This window comes from Lacerta agilis, chromosome 2 (assembly GCF_009819535.1).
Source record: "Lacerta agilis isolate rLacAgi1 chromosome 2, rLacAgi1.pri, whole genome shotgun sequence".
Classification (NCBI taxonomy): domain Eukaryota; kingdom Metazoa; phylum Chordata; class Lepidosauria; order Squamata; family Lacertidae; genus Lacerta; species Lacerta agilis.
This window is the reverse complement of record NC_046313.1, coordinates 79,926,300-79,946,631: the sequence shown is the minus strand read 5'-3', so window position 1 is coordinate 79,946,631 and position 20,332 is coordinate 79,926,300. Positions and strand designations below refer to the sequence as shown.

At 44.2% G+C, this 20,332-nt stretch overlaps 1 protein-coding gene across 5 annotated transcripts in view; it reads right to left on the bottom strand.

The window, feature by feature from the left end:
- FLNB (filamin B) overlaps window positions 1–20,332 on the bottom strand; it is an 85,663-nt gene that overhangs the window by 14,123 nt on the left and 51,208 nt on the right. For 2 of the 5 annotated variants that reach the window (XM_033140995.1, XM_033140999.1), the window contains exons 21-34: window positions 15,890–16,487; window positions 14,431–14,604; window positions 13,629–13,791; window positions 12,882–13,042; window positions 11,925–12,092; window positions 10,027–10,119; window positions 8,683–8,806; window positions 7,820–7,976; window positions 6,396–6,585; window positions 5,666–5,913; window positions 4,890–4,967; window positions 4,166–4,268; window positions 2,682–2,822; window positions 174–302 (exon numbers count right to left, since the gene is read on the bottom strand). In XM_033140995.1, the coding sequence (XP_032996886.1) occupies window positions 174–302; window positions 2,682–2,822; window positions 4,166–4,268; window positions 4,890–4,967; window positions 5,666–5,913; window positions 6,396–6,585; window positions 7,820–7,976; window positions 8,683–8,806; window positions 10,027–10,119; window positions 11,925–12,092; window positions 12,882–13,042; window positions 13,629–13,791; window positions 14,431–14,604; window positions 15,890–16,487 (2,527 nt within the window). The remainder of the gene's footprint in view (window positions 1–173; window positions 303–2,681; window positions 2,823–4,165; window positions 4,269–4,889; window positions 4,968–5,665; window positions 5,914–6,395; window positions 6,586–7,819; window positions 7,977–8,682; window positions 8,807–10,026; window positions 10,120–11,924; window positions 12,093–12,881; window positions 13,043–13,628; window positions 13,792–14,430; window positions 14,605–15,889; window positions 16,488–20,332) is intronic. The other 3 variants (XM_033140996.1, XM_033140997.1, XM_033140998.1) reach the window with 3 other exon arrangements.

The window sequence follows — 20,332 nt, the reverse complement described above, 5'->3', positions numbered from 1 at the left end:
AATGAAGAAAATGATGAATTATTTCTATTCACCCTCTATGAAGTCTGATTATAACATCTGCCTCGGAATTTAAATTTTGGGGCATGCTTACATGGAAGTTAAATATTCCACCAAAAATCAAACAGGATTCATGTCAAGTAAATTCTTTAGAGACTACAGAATAGACCACTTACCTTCACCAGCATCTTCTGTGACTATGGTAAAGGTTGCTGGCTTGTTTGCTACACCATAGACAAGGCCAGGTCCATAAGCAGTTACATTTCCACTGTTGGGATAGTTCACATAGAACTGTAGAGGGCTCTCTGCAAAGGTTGAAAAACTATGCATAAACACACTTGAGGTAGGGTATTTAAATTATTTTAACATCTTTTTGTACAGCTCTCCAATAAATTTGTGTGTTTACTCAGCAATTTAATACGTCTTAAGCTTGCACACGGGTGGCGCTGTGGCACTGAGCCTAGGGCTTGCTGATGAGAAGGTCAGCGGTTCGAATCCCCGTGACAGGGTGAGCTCCCGTTGCTTGGTCCTAGCTCCTGCCCACCTAGCAGTTTCAAAGCACGTCAAAGTGCAAGTAGATAAATAGGGACTGCTCCAGTGGGAAGGTAAACGCCGTTTCCGTGCGCTGCTCTGGTTCACCAGAAGCGGCTTAGTCATGCTGGCCACATGACCCGGAAGCTGTATGCCGGCTCCCTCGGCCAGTAACACGAGATGAGCGCCGCAACCCCAGAGTCGGACACGACTGGACCTAATGGTCAGGGGTCCCTTTACCTTTACCTAAGCTTGCACACATAGTGTTTATTTTCAGTTCCTCCCTATATTCCCTTCCGTATGACAGAGAATGCTACATATTAAGACCCCTGCTATATAAGACCAAGATCTATCTACTTCAGCATCCATTTGCCACAGTGGATAGCCAGATGCTTATATAGGAAACCCACAAGCAGGAGGACATGGGGGCAATCACTCTCTTGTGCTGCAGTTGTCCAGCCATTCCTATATGAAGGCATGATGTCTCTGGTGCTGGAGAGCCTTGCAATAAACTAAATGCAAGATCCACTGTCAATCATGAGCATTTAGGAAAGTTTTCAAACATCCTGCTCAGTTCCAGTAACTTTATCCCCCTCTGATTTCAGTGTTTCACTAGTTTCCATTTAGGTTTCACATTTATTCACTGCCCAAAAGTATTAGAGCACTCTAGAAAGCCTACTACTGCAAATAATGAACATATGCAGCACCCAACCCTCCATCAAAGTCTCCCACAGGACTTTGCCTCACACCTCCCAGCTTATACATCCACACAGCAGGGACTCCAACCATCCCGTGCAGTTGCTTTCTACCAGCAAGCAAATAGCAGGTCCTCGCTCATGCTCATGTAAAGGATCCTATTCCTTACAAATTTATCAACTGGTTGCTGCCAGTGAAGTTTGAGTTTGCCAGATGGTCACTAAGCCAGTCACCAAGAAGCACATAAAAAAGCCAATGGTGTTTTTTTTATAATAAAAAAGTCCAGATTTATGCAGAGACTGTTCTTGTGGCGGGGACTTAACTGGCGCTTCTATTTCTAGCTCTGCCACAGGCTTCAAAGCTGAAATAGCTGAACGTGCCCCTGTTCCCAAAAGCTATGAGCCGGCTCCAGTTTGTCTGGATGTGCCCCAGTTTAAGGAACAAAAAGCCCCTTTTGACATGGGCAGAAACCTGCAATGCTGCTTCCATGAGTAGATAAGGAGCTGTACACACAGGAGCTGTACAGGAGCTGTACACACACATATGGAACAGGACACCCACCTCTTTCTGTTTTATTTATTTTGAAAGCTGCTTAGTCACAAAACTAAGCGATGTAATAAAAATTATTTGAGCAGCGGCACATTACTACAGGTGCGGAAGGGCACCAAGTGTGGACCCCCCCCCCAAAGCACCAGCATGCCAAAGAGGAAAAATATCCATACAGAATTCTTGGTTCCATCAATACCAGTAAGCCAGGAGAATGTGTGTGCAAAAGCTGAACTATCAGTGATTTGTCCATTTTCCCAGATAAAATTAATTGAAAATTCTTGCCAAGTAGTAAACCTTAAGCTAGCTAATAGTGTTGGCTTAAGAGAGGAGGCGGGGGAGGGGGGGAGGCCAGATGGATTGTATTCAGCTTTCATTTTTACAACTTCTCAATGAAGACGATGCATGCGAGTCAGCCAGCAAAAGTGTTGCAGGCAGTCAAAACTGGCAACGTAAGTACTTCACTAGGAAATTGGGCTGAGCTCTTTATAGCTTGATCCTTTCCACAGATTATAGTTTGAGCAAAGGAGGCCTAATATTTTACACATGCATTTCAAAACTTTTTTCTCTATTCTAGTTGTAGTACCTCCTCACTAAAATAAGTTAATTATAAGTTCCAAGCTAACTGCAAAAGTAAGGCCACAAAACTCTGTCCACAAAAGCCAAATCTGTTTTAAGTCTGGCACAGGCTGTAAACCCACTAAGAATTCCTCCTGCCTTCACTCAGCTACCCGCCGCCATCACCACACGGGGCATGCAATACAACCCTAGACCAAGGCAACTCGTAGGACTGAAGTGTCCACCACTGAAGAAAATAAAGTGTGAGTAAAGGCAGCCCTCACCTGCAAATAAACAAGAGCTGAGTTCTTGTAACATAACGTAGCGCTGATTTGAGATCAGCTGGCACTCACCTGGAATATGACTGCCCATGTATTTGATGTGCATTTCATGCAATCCAACCTCAACAGGGGCATAGCTGACTGTTACAGTGCCATCCTTGTTATCAACAATATCTGCTGGTGCAGTCTTCCCCGAGGGCATGTGAACTTCCCCTGAAAATGCAAGGCTCAAACTGAACTCAAACTGCACGATACTTCAAAAAGCAAAGCCATGTGTTTTGGTGTTTTCACACTCAAATCTGCATGGTATTGGGGCCCTCCCTTTCACGCATATAAACAGGGGAGGGGGAGGTTATATAAAGGTGCAAAGGTTTCCCTGCATTTCTTTGAAAGCACTTCCAAAAATTATCCTGCGTTAAGGCTTGGAGATCCATTTACTCTTCTGATAATGACCAGCGTATAAAGCGCCAATATTTTTTAACACAAGTCGTGTCCTTGAAGGTTGGCTTAGAAAGACAAAATCCATAAAGCCATCAAGGTCTGGTGGCATCTACAACTCTCTATAGAGTTTGCCATGGCCTGCCAAAGCGGACTGTTTTCAAGCTCAGGACCGCAATACCTCAAGGACAGCCTTTCCCCATATGAACCTACCGGGACCTTGCAATCATGATCGAAGGCCCTCCTCTGTGTGTCTCCTCCATAAAAGATCAGGAGGGCGGCAACATGAGAACAGGCCTTTTCTGCTATGGCTTCCCACTTGTGGAATGCTCTCCCAAGGGAGGTTCGCCTGGCACCTTCATTGTAACACTTTTAGGCACTAGGCAAAAATGTTCCTCTTCAACCAGACCTTTGGCTAATTAAACAATCTATGGCCTTTTTAACAGTGTAGGGGTCAGATATTATTTTCAGGCGCTTTGGTTTTAGCAATTTGTGCAAGGCTTTTTCTTGTTTTTGTTGTGAACAGCCCTGAGATCTACGGATGAAGGGTGGTATACAGATTCAATAAATAATAATAATGATAATTGTTATGGTATGTATTTTTGTGTTTTTATATTGTGAACTGCTCCATGATCCTCGGATGAAGGGCAGTATAGAAATTCAATAAATAATAATAAGAAATAATAACCGAAGGCCCCAATAAAGAGCTGTTGCTCTGGATGATGCTTAAGAGCAGATTAAATAGACTTGCGCAGTGGGGCACAAGGACAGGACAATCATGGCTACTCTAGGAGAGCTTCGTTTTTATCTCCTCCCAGCTCTGCTAAGGCCAAACAATAGCACAATCTTTTTGAAAGATTATCTTGCAGGATGAAATCTATGCTTCTATTACAATGTATTACAAAGCTAAACTTTGGGGGACCCAAAAGACAGGTGGGGGCAAGGCATTTTCTTTGACATTAATCTAAGGAATGGGGACTCTGTGGCTCTCCAGATGTTGCCTCTAACCCCCAGCAGTCAGGGACTGTGGGAGTTAAGAGCCCAACATCTGGCGGGCCACAGGGTCCTCACCACTGCATTAAAGAGAGTCATCAACTGTGTGCTGAAAGCTTGTTTACCAGTTATTTCTCCTTTTCTTACTGCGAAAGGAATGACCATATCAAAGGGCTTAAACCCAAGACCATTCATGTCACCATCAGGAACATAAGCTTCTTCCGTGACCTATTGTGGGGGAGAAAGTTATTGTCATTTTAGGAGTTCTAGCACAAAACAGTTTGCTTAGCTATTTTTGGTCAGTCCAGACAGTTGCATCCAGAATGAAGACACCACTCAAGCGCGGACTGTTGACCACCACACAAAGCTTCGCTCCCATTCATTGTTTAATGTGAAACACATTCAGAAGAGAGTTTTAAAAACATACAAAATGGAAGAGTGAAAAGATGCAAGGATAGCTCCGTCCGATGGAACACTGAAGCTGGCTATGGTCGGGAAGAAAGTTCTGGTTGTTTTTTAAAGCAGAAGAGAAATCAAAACAAAGCCAGAGCAACATGGTCAGTGACAATACTCTAGGAAGAAGCCGCTCACCATCTGAAGTCAAGAAGAAAATAGCTCCCTAAGGAAAAAGTACCATAGATGCACCATTTAAAATGATTGTGATGTTAAGAGTTGTTAAATATATATATATGAAGGAAGGTTCTGAATCAAATCCAAGTTGCCCCAAAGTAGCTTTTTGATCAGCAGTAAGATACGACAAGAAAGCAAGCTTAAGCAGACCCAAGAGGCAGGATGTCAATTCTTGAATGGAACATGAAAGACAGTGTAAAAAAAACAACAACTAGGTACCCAGGGATGGAATCCAGGGGGGCATGCTGCATTTAGTGGCTCCTGAGACAACACTGCAACTTCATCTGCATCTGTAGCCTAGTTAGTGGCAAAAGGCAAGGTATAGTTTTAAAAACCCTCTTCATTCATAGAGCTTATAAAAAAACATTGCAACTTAAGAGGTACATATGCATAGGGTTCTGTGGCACACACAGTGTGGGAGAGGTGAAAGCAGCTACAACAGAAGTAGAACACAAAGGTTGCGTGGCACTTCCAAGCTAGCCACCTTCCCTCTCTTCCGCATGAAACAAGAATGTGCCCCAAAGCCCTTTGTGACAGAACTCCAGTCTTGCGCACGCACTCTGCGTTGTGCTGACTTCTTGCTCACAGTTCCCAACTAGCTGGGGTCACAAGGGCGAAGAGCCCTGAACAAAGGGGAAAGTGGTACAACAGCAGATCTGAACGGAAGAAAGGAATTCGACACTAGGGTTTTGTGAAGTAGTATTCCTCATAGCTGAAAAAACACCACTGTGTCCACAAGAACCACATAGGCAAAACACTCAGTTCACTCCAATGCTAATTTAGGCTGCAATCCTAGCGCCACTTACCTGTGAGTTTGTCCTACTGAACTCAACAGAACTTTCTTCTCATTACTCTTGATAAGGATTGCACTAACAGGCTGCAAACGACTGTGTGTCAAACTTCATGTGACTTATTAAAGCTAACGTGCGCACTACTTATCAGTCTACTCTTAAGTTCACACAAAGGGTTTCAAAACCAAAAGCCAGACATCTTACCATGACAGTGAAGGGGCTGTTTGGAATGTCCACTCCACCGAAGCGGACATGAATTACATAGGTTCCTGGTTTAGCAGCTGTATAATAGATGTCGTATGTTCCATCCTCGTTTTCAATGACCTCTGCTTCGACTTCTGTACCCTCTGGTGTCAGGACAGTGCATGTCACTTTGCCCTTGCCAGCAGATTTAGCATCAACCACAAAGCCAACTTCCTCTCCTGACTTCACTGTGTCTGCAATGCCAGGACCTAGGAGATAAATGGTATGGTGAGCATCAGAACAGCTTCTCGTATCTTCTGCCAATAAAGTCCTGTGCAGTTTCCTTTTGGACACCTGCATTATGAAACACACAGCAACTTAATCCAAACTTCTGCAGATAAAGCCAGCCTACACCAGGCTTTTGTCTTGAAACCTTTGCAAACCACCCCAGCTGTAGCGCAAGGTCCCCTGGGTGCATGTGGAGGTGGATGAAGCGGGGAAGAGATTCATTTGCACCTCCAGATCCACTTCTCCTTTATCTGGCACTCGTAACACAGCAAAAGCAGTTTTCACACAAGACAGCAGTTTGTTTAAAGGCTGTACATCAAAATGCTACACTGGCACAAATGCAAATTTTAAAAGTTACTGTTTAAGTATTTTAAGGCTTTTAGGAGAGTTGTTTGCCTAGCTTGCCTGGCTCCAGTACTCTTATCAAACACTTGCTTACAGTGAGAAAACAGAACGAATTTACCTGTTGCCTGACACTTGCTAGCATCTCCTGCTGGCGACACACGGATTCGGTATGGAGAAAGGGGGATATCATCCCCACCGTATTTAATGCCAATTGAGTAGCGACCAGTCTTGTCAGGGAGGTAAGTCACTGCATAAGTGCCATCTTGGTTGTCTTGGACGTCAACCCTCTTTGGTTTGCCTTCTTGGTCCTGAATGCCAGAAGCGAAGCCACAATCAGCAAGAAAGCCTCAATCACAAAGAAGACGCAGAGCGTAAGCTCTAAAACCAGCAGAAGTTCAGGTTTACATCTACCCTGAATTTGACAGTTTCTATAACATGCTGTTTTTTATTTTGAAGGGGGACCTGGTATTTAGGCAATCAAAGGGCAGTTCGAGGTTGACATGGAAGTTCAAATGAATATGATTTGTTGCTGCCTGTAAAAGCCAATCTTGTGACAAGAAAAAAATCCTTAGGACAAGACTTGGCAGTAAATATCCACATTGCCTGGATCCTGCAAGAAATATCACAGGCTTCGGATGAGCAATGTGCAATTGGCTTGCTTCTGTGGGTAATGCAAACATTTTCCATGTTGCACTGGAAGCAGTCATTTTTGTTAACCTGTTTCTTCTTGATTAAGAATGGTCTAGGTTTATACTGAAACAGGAGTCTAATGCAAGACTACTGCATATCATAATGCCACCAGACAGCTTTTAGGTGTTGTATCTGTGCAGTTTTTGACTAATAGCTGCAAGTCAAATGTCCTCTGGGTAAAATGCAAGCTCTACTCTTCCATTATTTTTTTGTAACAAGTTTTCATAGCATTGCTTATTAGACAGGCGAGTCAGGCACTATGTATTATTCTGGCTAATACATACTTTTTTGCTTTAAGAGCTTTAGTGCGCTGTGGGGGTTAACTAGTATCCCTCGAAACCAAGGTTTGTCTTTGCAAATGCTCATGACAAAGCTGCCTTGAAACAGAGCCCAGAACAGCTATGATTACCTCTGAAGTATGTACTGGCCCTTCCACAAAACCTTGTCTATGTTCATTCATGGTGAAAACTGCAGACTGGCCTAGTTTATGGGGATCTGAAAAGGCTAGGAATAGTTCGCATCAAAAAGCACTGTACTGTACTATGTCCAGGGCATCCTCTATCTATTAGGAGCCACAATCTTTGCCTAGAAATAGTCGGCACACAGTAGCCTTGCTAAATTTGGGTGGTATATAAAGCGAGCGAAGTTTGCCAACTGATACTTTTAAAGGAAAGCTTTAAGGGCACTGCTGAATGGAGGTCTGCCCTGTTGAACCCCCACTGATGCTCAGCAGTGCACCAGAAGGAAACATTCTAGTTCTCCTACTCAAAATACCAGAGGTCTTTGAGTTCAGCGTGTGAAGATTCAGCTCCTGTGTTAAATGGTCAACAGTAATAAGAAATTGTATCTTACGGTCACATGCACTGAGAGAAGTCCTTGGCCTGCATCTCTAGCATCAACAGCAAACTCAGTGGGCATGCTGGCAGGAACCCCATGGGAGCTTAGCCCTGGCCCACTCGCCGTCACTTTACTGGCATCGTATGTTGGAAGCACCTTAACTTTGAACGGGCTGTTGAAAGAACAGAGCGACATATTTCAGCACTGAAGATCAAGAATGTTTATGTAAGTAGATGCCTCACCGGCATGAAGAAAGTACTTCTGAAGGTTAAACAAAGATATGGGATTACTATTGAAGGCCAGACACTGGATTAGTCACTGAACCTTTTTGATGTAGGCATTAGGGAACCACTCATTACTATATGTACAAACCTACTAGACATTTGGGGAAGAGAATGGGACACACACACCTTGTTAAACAGGCATTCCCTAGAGATCTTTTGACCCCTGTTTTTAATTGCTGTGTTGTTTCATTGTGCCTTTCAGCGATGGGCACTTGCATTTTAATGCTTGTGTAACTGGTTTTTGTGCTTTGTAAATCTTCTCGGAAGCCTATTTTGGCATTCAAGCAATAATAGCAGCACATAAACAAACAAGCTGGTCCTTGGCAGAAGCAAACACTGGGCTAGTTACAGAGTGTTTGCTAGATTCTACAGTTCAAGGAAATGCACAGCACTTTGTAGCCTCTTCCCCTTCTCCGACAACCACCAGGAGGAACCAAGCCCTTGCTGTAGAAGCATTTCTTTAAAGCCTCGTTACCAAAACTAAGTGCAAAGACTAAGCTCAGGAACAACAATGCAACCCACCTCAAATTTGGAGGACAGCTAACAGCACTGCAGTTTGCACAATAAGCTTTGTTTCCTGTACCCCACTCTTACCTGCGAGGGATCTCTTCATCTGCATATTTTACTGCAACTGTGTAGGGACCTTCTTTCGTAGGTGTGTAGGCTACTGTATGGGTGCCATCGCCATTGTCAACTATATTTACAGGTTCTGCCAAGCCTAAGTAGTAAAAAGACCACATTTCAAGTCCTTTGGCCACCTTCTTATCAAAGGCCTCAATGACACACAAGCAATTTTTGCCGCTTTGAGCATCGACACACGCACACAATGCTGATTTAAAGCTTTGCAAGAAATCTGCAGAGACATCTGCTTTGTGGTCTGTTGAGATAAGCCAATTTACTCCTATCATTCCCAGTCTGTGACCTCATCAATTAGAGAGAGGTGAAATCACTAGCAGTTCCTTGGCTGGCTCAACTCCAATGGCTGTAAGCTAAGAAACCCCCATCAAATAGGGGTTAGAACGATTTATTGTTCCAAAATTATACAGCTGGTTAGGTCAGTTATCGGGCACATTTAAATATAAGCTTCCAGAAAAAGGAAGGCTTTTTTTTATTTAAACACTACTACTGATTAGGTTCAACATCCAATTCAGTACTGAGTGTTAGTCTGGAATAGTTAGTAACTTTTGTTATAACCCAGGGATGGAGGAGAGATTTATTTGTCTGCATCGATGAGCAAACCAAATCAATTTGCACCTCCCAGATTAATACAAAGATCAGAACAGCTCTCCAAATTTTGCAATATACTTCTCAAAAACAGCAAAATGTGTAAAAAATTAAATTGCGTATTTTAGCATTTAAAAGGTTGAGAAACTGATAAAAAATGCATTAAGTATTTATTATGATAATATGTATTTGAATACAAATGTTCATGCTTTTTTATATAAAAATGCAGATTAATGTAGAAATGGGATCAAACTGACATATGAATAAACATGTGAAAACTGGCACAGAATGGGGAAAAAACACTCTGCCTTCTTCAGGTTCTACCCCTCAGTGTGACATTGAGAAGCTGAGTGCAGTCAACAAAATTTGGTGCTGTCAAACAAGTGTTATGATCGGCTAGTTCAAGGTAAGAAGAGCTCCAAGGGCCTATTCCCAGGAAATCAAGATATGTGGATTTGCACATGCAGCTATTTCACAAGATTAGTTGCAAACATGATTAGAACTGCCTGCAGTTACAATTTAGATCAAGGACCAAAGTAAGTGTGCATATAAATCAAACAAGGAATTGTTTAGTAAAAAGGATAGCTCAGTGGAGAATTAATAGTACAGCAGCAGTTAAGCACAGAAGTTCAATTAAGCTCGTTCACAGCAGCACTTAATACAGTTTAGAGGATTTGCTGGAGGCACAGGTAATTAGTTAGTAAAAGTTCAAACCTGTCTCATTAGATTCACTCTGTGGGTCACCTTTAAAGAACTCTGAAATTGCTTTCAGCGGACTGCGCCATGACTGGGTATCCGGCTCATCAGCTAGAATTAAAAAGCTATTAACTTAGTAATACAAAATCAGAGCTCTGTCAGTTGTCCCTTGAGACATGTTTGCCTTAAAACCAATTACACAAAAGGTGGTTATTCATGCAACGCCTACATTAGACAAAGTGCATCCCGTTCAGCATAGGTTCACGGTGTGCAGTGTACATGCAATTTAATTCCAAATGCCATTGCCTCCCCTGGCCCTTGGGCAGAGTTGCTTTCACAACTTCAGCGAAGGAAGACTTCTTAAGATGAAGCCGAATTAGATCTGCCAACAGCTGAAATCTACTTGCTCCAAGAAGTACTCAAGTATTCTTGGATAAGTCTACAGTACTCAGAACAATGTCTACCATGTTAAATAAAAGCCTGTTAGGTCTTCAGTAACTGGAAGAATGAGGTAAGAGAGGGGACCCAACTACCATTGGGGGAGGGGGGCCTTCATTCATCTGACGTTCAATGCATTCACATTCCATATCTGGCAATGTTAGATAGTTGACAATCAAGAGTGCTTAGCATCTAGTAACACCAGAATTGCTTTGGGCTTCTTTCACTAGCCCTCATCCCACCAGGCTGTTCCTTCTTCCAGCCCTCCTTTCCTAGCCACCCCCTCACAGCACTTTCCTCAGACCTTCACCTCTGTCCCCTTTCCTCCCTCAATCTTTCTACATGCTCTTATCAAGGATCAGGGGACTTCACAGACAAGGCAGCCAGACACTTATGTCTCACAGGAGTGGATAAGACCAAGGGCAGCTCAATGAACTTGTTGCCAAAGAGATAACCACCTTAACATTTTCTAGTACATTCACAAATAAAGAGTAAGTGGTGGTGTATCTTTAACATGTTCAAGGTAGGCAAGAAGTGTTTCAAAACGCAGATCCCCCCGTCCAGCTATCAGATGATCCTAGGCCATTTCTCACCACCCTAAGAGTATACAGTACTATTTTTAACTGAGCTACCTTGATTTTTAAAAACAAAAACGAAACAAAACCCAACATTAATATATTTGGATCAGCATGTACCATTTGTTTTTATTATTTATATTCTCATAGCAGCTCACAACAGAACAAAAATGCAAATCAATACATCATGAAAACAATCAAATATTAATACTCCTGTCTGCCGCTTTCTATGCAAGATTTGATTACATTGACTTGTTAGGGGATTGTTGGTTGAAAAGCATATTGTCCTGGCACAAGAAGTTCGTTCAACAACCAGATATGCTCCATTCCAAGTTTCAAGTACAGTCGTACCTTGGTTGTCGAAAGCCCTGGAACTCGTATGTTTTGGCTCCTGAACACCACAAACCCAGAAGTGATTGTTCCGGTTTGCGAATGTTCTTTTGGAACCCGAACGTCCGGTGGGGCTTCAGCGGCTTCTGATTGGTTGCAGGAGCTTCCTGCAGCCAATCAGAAGCTGCAATTTGGTTTTCGAACGTTTGGTAAGTCAAACAGACTTCCGGAATGGATTCCGTTCAGCTTCCAAGGTACGGCTGTACTCAAACTGCTGTCCTCCTATATCTGTTTAAACACTAGACTTGCCTTGAAGACTCCCAAATGAGTTATAAAGGAGCACCTTGATTACTGAAGCTCCCAACTTTCTGAAGCACTGCAGAGTAATAGCTATATCGGCAGTACCCAAAATTTTGCACTTCAGAACTGTACACTACTTTTTCTTAGTACTTCCAATTCAACAACTCCTACCAGTTACCACTCAAGTGCTTCCAAATAATGACCTCTGCTAATCATACAACTGTAAAACCTCATTTAAAAGAAATATAAAGCGATTGCAGTGGAACACATTACCTCTGGGCGCTGTTACTGAAACCTCAAGTGGTGCTACCCCAGCTTTACTGGTATCTACAGTAAACGACTGGGGGATTCCGGCACGGACTGCTGTTCCCAGGCCTGGTCCGGAGACTTTCACCTTGTAGGGGTCAACGACGTCTTTTACAGGAACCTTAAATGGACTGCCTGCCAGTGAAGCAGAAGCAAGTGCTAGTTCAGTACAAAGGGGAACGTGGCAACTTGTGTAAAGGTGTGTAAACAGCTACCCCTAAGGAGCCCAGCTCCTCTCACACTGCTCCCTTAGTCCCCCACTGATTACTATCCTGATAAAAAAAGTGGGCAGCTTAAATCAGATTTATACTGGCTATTTAGAAGGACAAGGATTAAATTTTAATTGAAATGGGACTGTATGCAATGTGAACTTGTTGCTCTAATGAGTTGAGAAAAATATGTTTTGGGGCACTGAAAGTTGGTTGTAGCACCCACCACAAAATCTTTAGATACATTTGGGGAAGAGCAGTGGCTCTGTGGCAGAGCATCAGCTTCGCATGCAGGAAATCCCAGATTCTCAATCTCCAGGCAATCCAGGTAGGGCTAGGAGATACCCCCCCCCCCACTCAAAACCTGGGGAGCTGCTGCTGGTTAGTGTAGACAACACTGAGCTAGGTGGACTCTGTGTAAGACAAATTCTTATGTAGCGGTCAAAGAGCAGCAGCAAAATATACTACTATTGTGTTATAGGTCAATATGGCTATTTGCTTTGTATTCCCAAAAATCTAAAGGCTCTGCTATGAGACCCTGATTCCCACCGGGAATGTTCTTGCAAAAGCATGATGTGTTGACTTTTTCAAATGCAACGCACATTATTTATTATACATTACAACATCCTTGGGGGAAAAAATAGTGATCTCCAACATGAAAGCCAGTTCACAGGCTTTTATTATGAATCCAACCTCAGGATGCAAACCGTCTTACCAGGGATGTGTTCGCCTCCATAAGTTATGTTGACATCATAGTCTCCTGGAACGTAAGGAGTATATTCTGCACTGCAGCTGCCATCCTTGTTATCTTTACAACTTATTTTGGATTCTGAGGGCCCTTCAACAGTTATTCCAAGGCCGCCAATTCCAGCCCCTCTGCAAGCATTTAAGAAAAGGGGGGGGGGAGAGTTAACATGTTTCTATTACAGCATTTTAAACTCAAGAGCCCACTTTGCTTTGCATGACTGCAACTAATTGTTCTCTGCTGCATTCTCTCAGAATGACAGTAGCCTAATAGACAGTTGAGAAGAATAAGAACCTGAAGTGCAGGTAGGTCTGCATGTTGATTGATTAATGGTTTCTTCAGTTTAAAGTCCAATTTAGCCTGGGGTATTCTGAAGTCATTGGTGAGGACATTACTTGGCAGGCGTGTGAATCACACAAAGACAGTCTGGGGAAAGTCATCAAGAATCAAAGCAGTGGGTTGAAGGTGTGTGGGCGGGTTTGTAAGGAAGATGACAATGTTTAAGCCTGTGGTGATGTCAAAAGCTGAAAGTTGCTTCTTGCTATTTTGACCTAGCCCACGGCATGTCCCCGTCCAACAGCTACTTTGGGAGGAGAGGCAAGGACACCTGCAATTCTACTTCATGCATCTACAGTCAGATCTTCAAACTTTTATTTTACAAATACGCAGCTTACTCTGCCCACATTAACGTAACAGAATACAGTCCATCATACTTACCGAGTGACAACAGCGAATGGGTTTGGTTTATTTGTGAAGGCTTCTTGTAGCCCAGCTCCTTGGGCCACCACCCGAGAAGGATGGCATCCTTCCGTAACATCAACCCTGAAAGGGCTGTTTAGTACAGGAACATCATCATAGGTTACTTCAACAGTGTGAGGACCTGCAAGCGGAAGATGAAGGTTTACTGGAGAAGTCTCTGAAGCATTGCAAAAGTTACATCACAGGTCTTTGACCATTAGTCTCCACCTTATTTGAATTATTTTCAGAATGCAAGAGAGTTTACTCTAGAAGATGTAGTGCCTTCCTGGTGTTGTTCAACTACAACTCCCATGAGTACCAGCCAGCAGGGCCATAGCTGGGGGAGGTGAGGTGGGCCCCCACCAGGGGCCCCGACGATGGGGGGGCGGTGCAAAATAGGCTAAAATATGTCCATAAATATAAATATTGATTATTGCCTCATAAGAAATGGATTTAAATAGAGAGTGAATTGAATGGGTGGAAGGTGGAGGATTGGAGAGGGAGAAAGAAGAGCTAACTTGTCTGTGGCTAAGGGGCGCAATCTGGGCGGTTCTGCCAAGAGCACAAGATCACCTAGCTATGGCTCTGCCAACCAGCATTGCCTATGGTCAGAGAAGATGGGCGTTTTAGTCTAGCAACATCTGGATGCCATCAGGTTGGCTACCCTTGTCCTGGAGCAAGCCTGCCCTTTAACGTGTGTTAAAATATAGAATGGTTCCGCTTAGTACGATCTATTTCCTCCCTTATTCTCCCAAAGTCAGTAGCAACTAGCAGACTTTACCTCTTTCATAGGGCGTGAACTCTACGGCATACGTCCCATCAGCATTGTCTTTGATGAGGCAGTCTGTGGAAGCTCCAGAGGGATTTGCAATCTGAGCTTTGATATGGTCTCCGCCAGTCTTGGTCAAAGGTCTAGCATCTACGGTGAAATCGGTGGTCGCTTCACGGAAAACATCTATGTAATAAAGTTGGAAAACAGCTTCGTTTTGGGCAGAACCATGTGCAAGAATTCCATGCTTCTGCATGGATATGGGTCCAGCCATTCTGAGACATCAATGGTACTCAGGAGACCCAAATAGTATCATGCAAGAATGACCCCAAAAAGCAGTTTCCCGCAAACCTGCTCACCTAAGCCATATTTTGCCAGGGTGCTTTCCTACAGTCTCATGAGTCACTATCAACCCACAGAAATGAGGAAGTGAGCCATGTGATTTGGAAGCGGGAAGGGTGCTTTCCTGGAAAGTTCTGGAAAGTTCTGTGAACTGCCAGGGGCACATCTAAGCATGTACTGGGATATGCAGGTTAAGAGTCATGCGAGTGACAACAAAAGTACAGTGGTACCTCTGGTTATGAACTTAATTCGTTCCGGAGGCCCGTTCTTAACCTGAAACTGTTCTTAACCTGAGGTACCACTTTAGCTAATGGGGCTTCCTGCTGCCGTCGCTCTGCAGTTTCTGTTCTCATCCTGAGGTAAAGTTCTTAACCAAAGTTCTTAACTACTCCCAGGTTAGCGGAATCTGTAACCCAAATTGTTTGTAACCCGAGGTACCACTGTATAGTGTGTGTATGCACACGAAAGCTTATACCAAGAACAAACTTAGTTGGCCTCTAAGGTGCTACTGGACAATTATTATTTTTATACATTTATACAGATCAAGGGAAGTAGTAGTACCACTCTTTTCTGCCTTAGTCAGATCACACTTGGAATTTTGTGTGCAATTCTGGGCACCACAATTTAAGAAGGATGTTGACAAGCTGGAATGTGTGCAGAGGAGGGCAACCAAGATGGTTCCAACCAAGGGTATGGAAACCAAGCCTTATGAGGAGCGCTTGAAGGAGCTGAGTGTGTTTAGCATGGAAAAGAGGAGACAGGAGATATGATAGCCATCATCAAATATCTTAAGGGCTGTCACATGGAGGAGGGAGCATGCTTGTTTTCTCCTGCTCTGGAGGGTCGGACTCGAACCAGTGGCTTCAAGTTGCAAGAAAGAAGATTCCGACTAAACATTCAGAAAAACTTTCTTCCAGTAAGAGCTGTTCGGCAGTGGAACAGTCTCCCACGAGAGGTGGAGGACTCTCCTTCCTTGGAGGTTTTTAAACAGAGGTTGGATGGTCATCTGTCATGGATGCTCTAGCTGAGATTCCTGCATTGCAGGAGGTTGGACTAGATTACCCTTGGGTCCCTTCCAACTAGATTCTACGAGTGCTACAAACCTAAAGAGAAACTAAGGAAGGCATACCTTTCCCTTCAATTCCTGGCCCAAACACTTTGACTTGACTTGTGTCCACAGCCGGATCAACTTTGACCTGTGCAGGGAAGTTTGGCACTGGTTCTCCGCCATATTTCATCTTGAGTGTGTACATCCCGGCAGAAAGGGGGACGTATGTAACTGCGTAGGTCCCATCCTTGTTATCCTGAACCTCGACATCTGCCTTGGAGCCAGAATCAGACACAGCTTCCATATCCAGAGTCCCAGGCCCAGCTTCTGAGCAGTCTACATGTAGCAAGCCCGCTTCCCCCACTTTGCCACGTTCAAGCCCAGGGCCTGTGGCGATTACTTTAGAAGCGTCAAATGGCATTTCAACGTCTGCTCTGAAAGGAGAGCCAGGAATATGGACGTCTTCAAAGAGGATGTTCACAAGGTATTCGCCAGGTTTCGTAGGCAGGTAGGAGACTGAGCAAGTGCCGTCCCCATTATCGGAACATTCTATCTTGGCTTCGCACGGGCCTTCGACTGTCAACCCCAGACCACCAGTTCCAGCTCCTTTGGTGTCTATTGTGAATTCAGCAGGCTTTCCAACAAGGCCTCCTTGAAGACCTGGACCATAGGCTCTCACCTGGGAAGGATAGGAAAGTGCTTAATTAAGTATTTAAACCTAGACAGCATCTTAAAAAGCAGAGACATCACCTTGCCGACAAAGGTCTGTATAGTTAAAGCTATGGTTTTCCCAGTAGTAATGTACGGAAGTGAGAGCTGGACCATAAAGAAGGCTGATTGCCAAAGAATTGATGCTTTTGAATTATGGTGCTGGAGGAGACTCTTGAGAGTCCCATGGACTGCAAGAAGATCAAACCTATCCATTCTCAAAGAAATCAGCCCTGAGTGCTCACTGGAAGGGCAGGTCCTGAAGTTGAGACTCCAGTACTTTGGCCACCTCATGAGAAGAGAAGACTCCCTGGAAAAGACCCTGTTGTTGGGAAAGATGCACAAGGAGAAGGTGACGACAGAGGATGAGATGGTTGGACAGTGTTCTTGAAGCGACTGGCATGAGTTTGGCCAAACTGCGGGAGGCAGTGAAAGATAGGGGTGCCTGGTGTGCTCTGGTCCATGGGGTCACGAAGAGTCGGACACGACTGAACAACAACAACAAGTATTTAACCAGGAAGGGATCGGAGCCAGTTCTAGAGTTCTCTTGTGTTAGTGGTCTGCATTCACTAAATAGATGTATAAGGACCAAACAGTATTTCTACTGTTCAAAGGTACTGTTATCACTATCACATGTTATTATCACAAGTCAGCAAGATTTCAAGCTCGACATTTTTTTCTTCGATTTTGAAAATGTAGCGACATTGCACAACAGTTGGCCTAATTAGCATATTGCCGCCAACTTGATTCTCATTAATCTAATCTGTTTTGAAAGCAAGAGAGTTGACCCAATCAGCACAAAGGAAAACAAGAGCTAAAATGGTCCCATGTGATTTATCATTAACTTCTTCAGAAATTGCCAACATTTCTTCAACAAGAACTATGAAAGAAATAGGCCTTTTAATCCTGCCAGCTATTACAAGGCTCAACATGCATTGAAATAACGTAGAAGCTTAGATCCTTACCAAAGTGCCTGACATTAATGCATAATCGCAAATGATCCAAAATAATTCTGAGTAAACTGCAGTGTCTTATATCAACTCATTGCACAATCTAACAAATTTACCAATTTGTAATATATGAGAATGCCAAGAGAGAAAGCAATTAAGATCCATGGCTATTACTGTACATCAGGAGTGGCCAACTCCCAAGAGACTGATCTACTGACAGAGTTAAAAACTGCCAGTGATCTACCCCCTTTTGGGGGGTTCAGGTCAAAGTTTTTGAGTTTTTTCAGGGAGGAGGTAAAATGTTGAGCTTTTTTTAGGGGAGCCACAGTTGTTCAGCTTCTTTGGGGGCAGTCAATGATCTACCAGTGATCTACTGCAGACGTCCAATGATCTACCTGTTGGACATGCCTGCTGTACATCTTTTGTAGGGAAACTGACGTTTGGGCGTACTAACACAGAGCCACTAACTGCCCTTATCAGAAAGACCATGCACCAACGTATACCACACCTAACTGGGTGCAGTGAGAATCACAAACACACAGGCCCATTTACTTACGTAGACATGGCATGTTGTAAGAATGTAGTCCCACCCTACCCATATATGGTACTTGCATATCCTATGGCTGATGAAATGTAGTCCAAATATGATGAAATGTTCCTGTATGCTTTTGTATAAATAAGGCTCTTGCAGCCCAAATAATCATCAGACCCTTTCAACCCACACTGTTGTGAGACTGATCATTTTCGCACAGGACGGGCTGGCTCCCGTCAGATGGTGCACCGTGTGTGTGACTTCGGACAGTCACGACGCCTTCGCTTAGGCTTCAGCGCTCACCTCGACCCGGCAAGGGTTTCAAGGCGCCTCCTCATCCTTCGTGGATCCCTCGGTGAACGCTCCCCCCCATACCTTTAAAAATGGGGAAATTTCTACGCCTTCGGCTGCTTCCAGCACTCACCTCGCCCAGCACGGGTCTCTGGCGTCTTTTCGTGGATCGCCTACTCATCCTTCGCGGATCCCTGGTGAGTTGCTCCCCCCCCATACCTTTAAAAATGGGGCTATCTCTCTCTGCACCACAGAAGAAATTTTTTGATGCATTGAAATTTCTCCTGGCTACTGACAGCCTTGTGGTGTTGGACACAGACTTAAAACTTCTTATTAAAGCTTTGGCTGCCCATTGCCCCTGGTATCTTCAAGATGGTTCATGGGACTTAAAAGATTGGGAAAAAACTGGACATTTCTTCCACAATCATTCCCAGATAGACATTCGCATCCTCAACGCTTGGTGCAAAGTCTACAAGGCTATGTCTACCCTCAGCCCGGCCAATATTCTTTTGGCTGCTGCCCCCCCGACGATTTCTCCTTTACCAACTGCTCAAGCGTCCATATCTCCAGCCCTGCCCTCACCTCCTCTGCAGGCTGATGTGCTTCCCAAGGCCCCGGAGGTGTCCAATTCATCTGCTGCAGCACCCCTCCTGCCTTTTGATGTCTCTATGCCCGCAGCAATCCTCAATAATGCAGCCCAGGCTGCCCATCAGGCTGCTGTTGGCGCGCTTGCTGCAGGTGCTGCACCCCCCCCTGCTCCCGTCTTTTTGACACAACAGGACGTAGTCAATGGACTTACTGGGGAGGGCAATTTTCTAACCATTCAGCAACAACTGGGGCTTGATCCTTCCTATTGGGACGCCACGACTGCTGCAGCCCAGGAAGCACTGGTTCCTGTCCCTGATGAAACAACTGAAAAAGGTGGGCGCTGGGGTAGTGCCCTCCAAGGACCCTCAAAACCTTATGGGACATTTGTGGATCGTTTGTATACCACCCCTAAACGCCAAGTGCAGGATGAGGCAGCACAAGAAGTCATTGTCCGCCAGTTAGCGTTTGACAATGCCAATAAGGACTGCAAGCAAGTGTTGTGCCCTCTGTTGACTACCCCCAACATTGCAAAAGAAAAAATTCAGGAGGACTTAAATGTTACCATGATGCAAGCAGAGCTGACTGTTGCAAAGGAAAAGATTCAACGTACCTTGCCACTCACCTATTTGGGAATGGACTTAGTGGCAAAAGGCAGACGCCGTGCTCTGGCTCTTACTGGCATGGACTTACAAACAGTGTATTTGCCATTTTCCCAGGAAGAGGTTAACCATCTGATGATGACTGCTACCCATGCCCAAATTGCCTTTGCTGACTTTGTGGGTCACATTTCTCATAATCCACCTAAAGACCCTAGACTGTCCTTTCTGACTGGCCTTCGCTATGTATTGGATTCTTCCTTTTCCCCTCTCCCCCTACCATCCGCTCTTACTCTTTTCACAGGATGGTACCAAGACTCAGGGGGTGGTGGTGTGGGAGGAGGGGGGTGTCTGGCATAGCTTGTACACCACAGATCAGACCTCAGCACAATGCTCTGAGCTCACGGCGGTCATTCTGGCTTTCCAAACCTTTGATTCTAAACCTTTTAACCTTATGGTAGATTTTCAATATGTGTACAATTTGTTGACAATTTTGCCCTATATCACGCCTTCTATAAGGTGATAATTTGTTTGCATTGTTTTCTGTTCTACAGAATTTGATTCAGCAGCGCAGTCATAAGTTTTATGTAGCTCACCTTCGGTCGCATACACCATCCAGGGTATTTGGCTGAAGGTAATGCTCATGCTGATAAGGACTTGAGGCCTGATGTTTTCTCTCTGTTCACTGACCCTTTGTCTAGCCATTCGGTTTTTCACCAGAATGCAAAGGTTTTAGCGAAATCTTTTGCTATACCCATTTCTCAAGCTTGAGACATTGTGTCACAATGCACTGTGTGTTCTAAATCACCCACAGTAATAACTTTTGATGCAGTCAACCCTAGGGGCTCACATCCCCTAG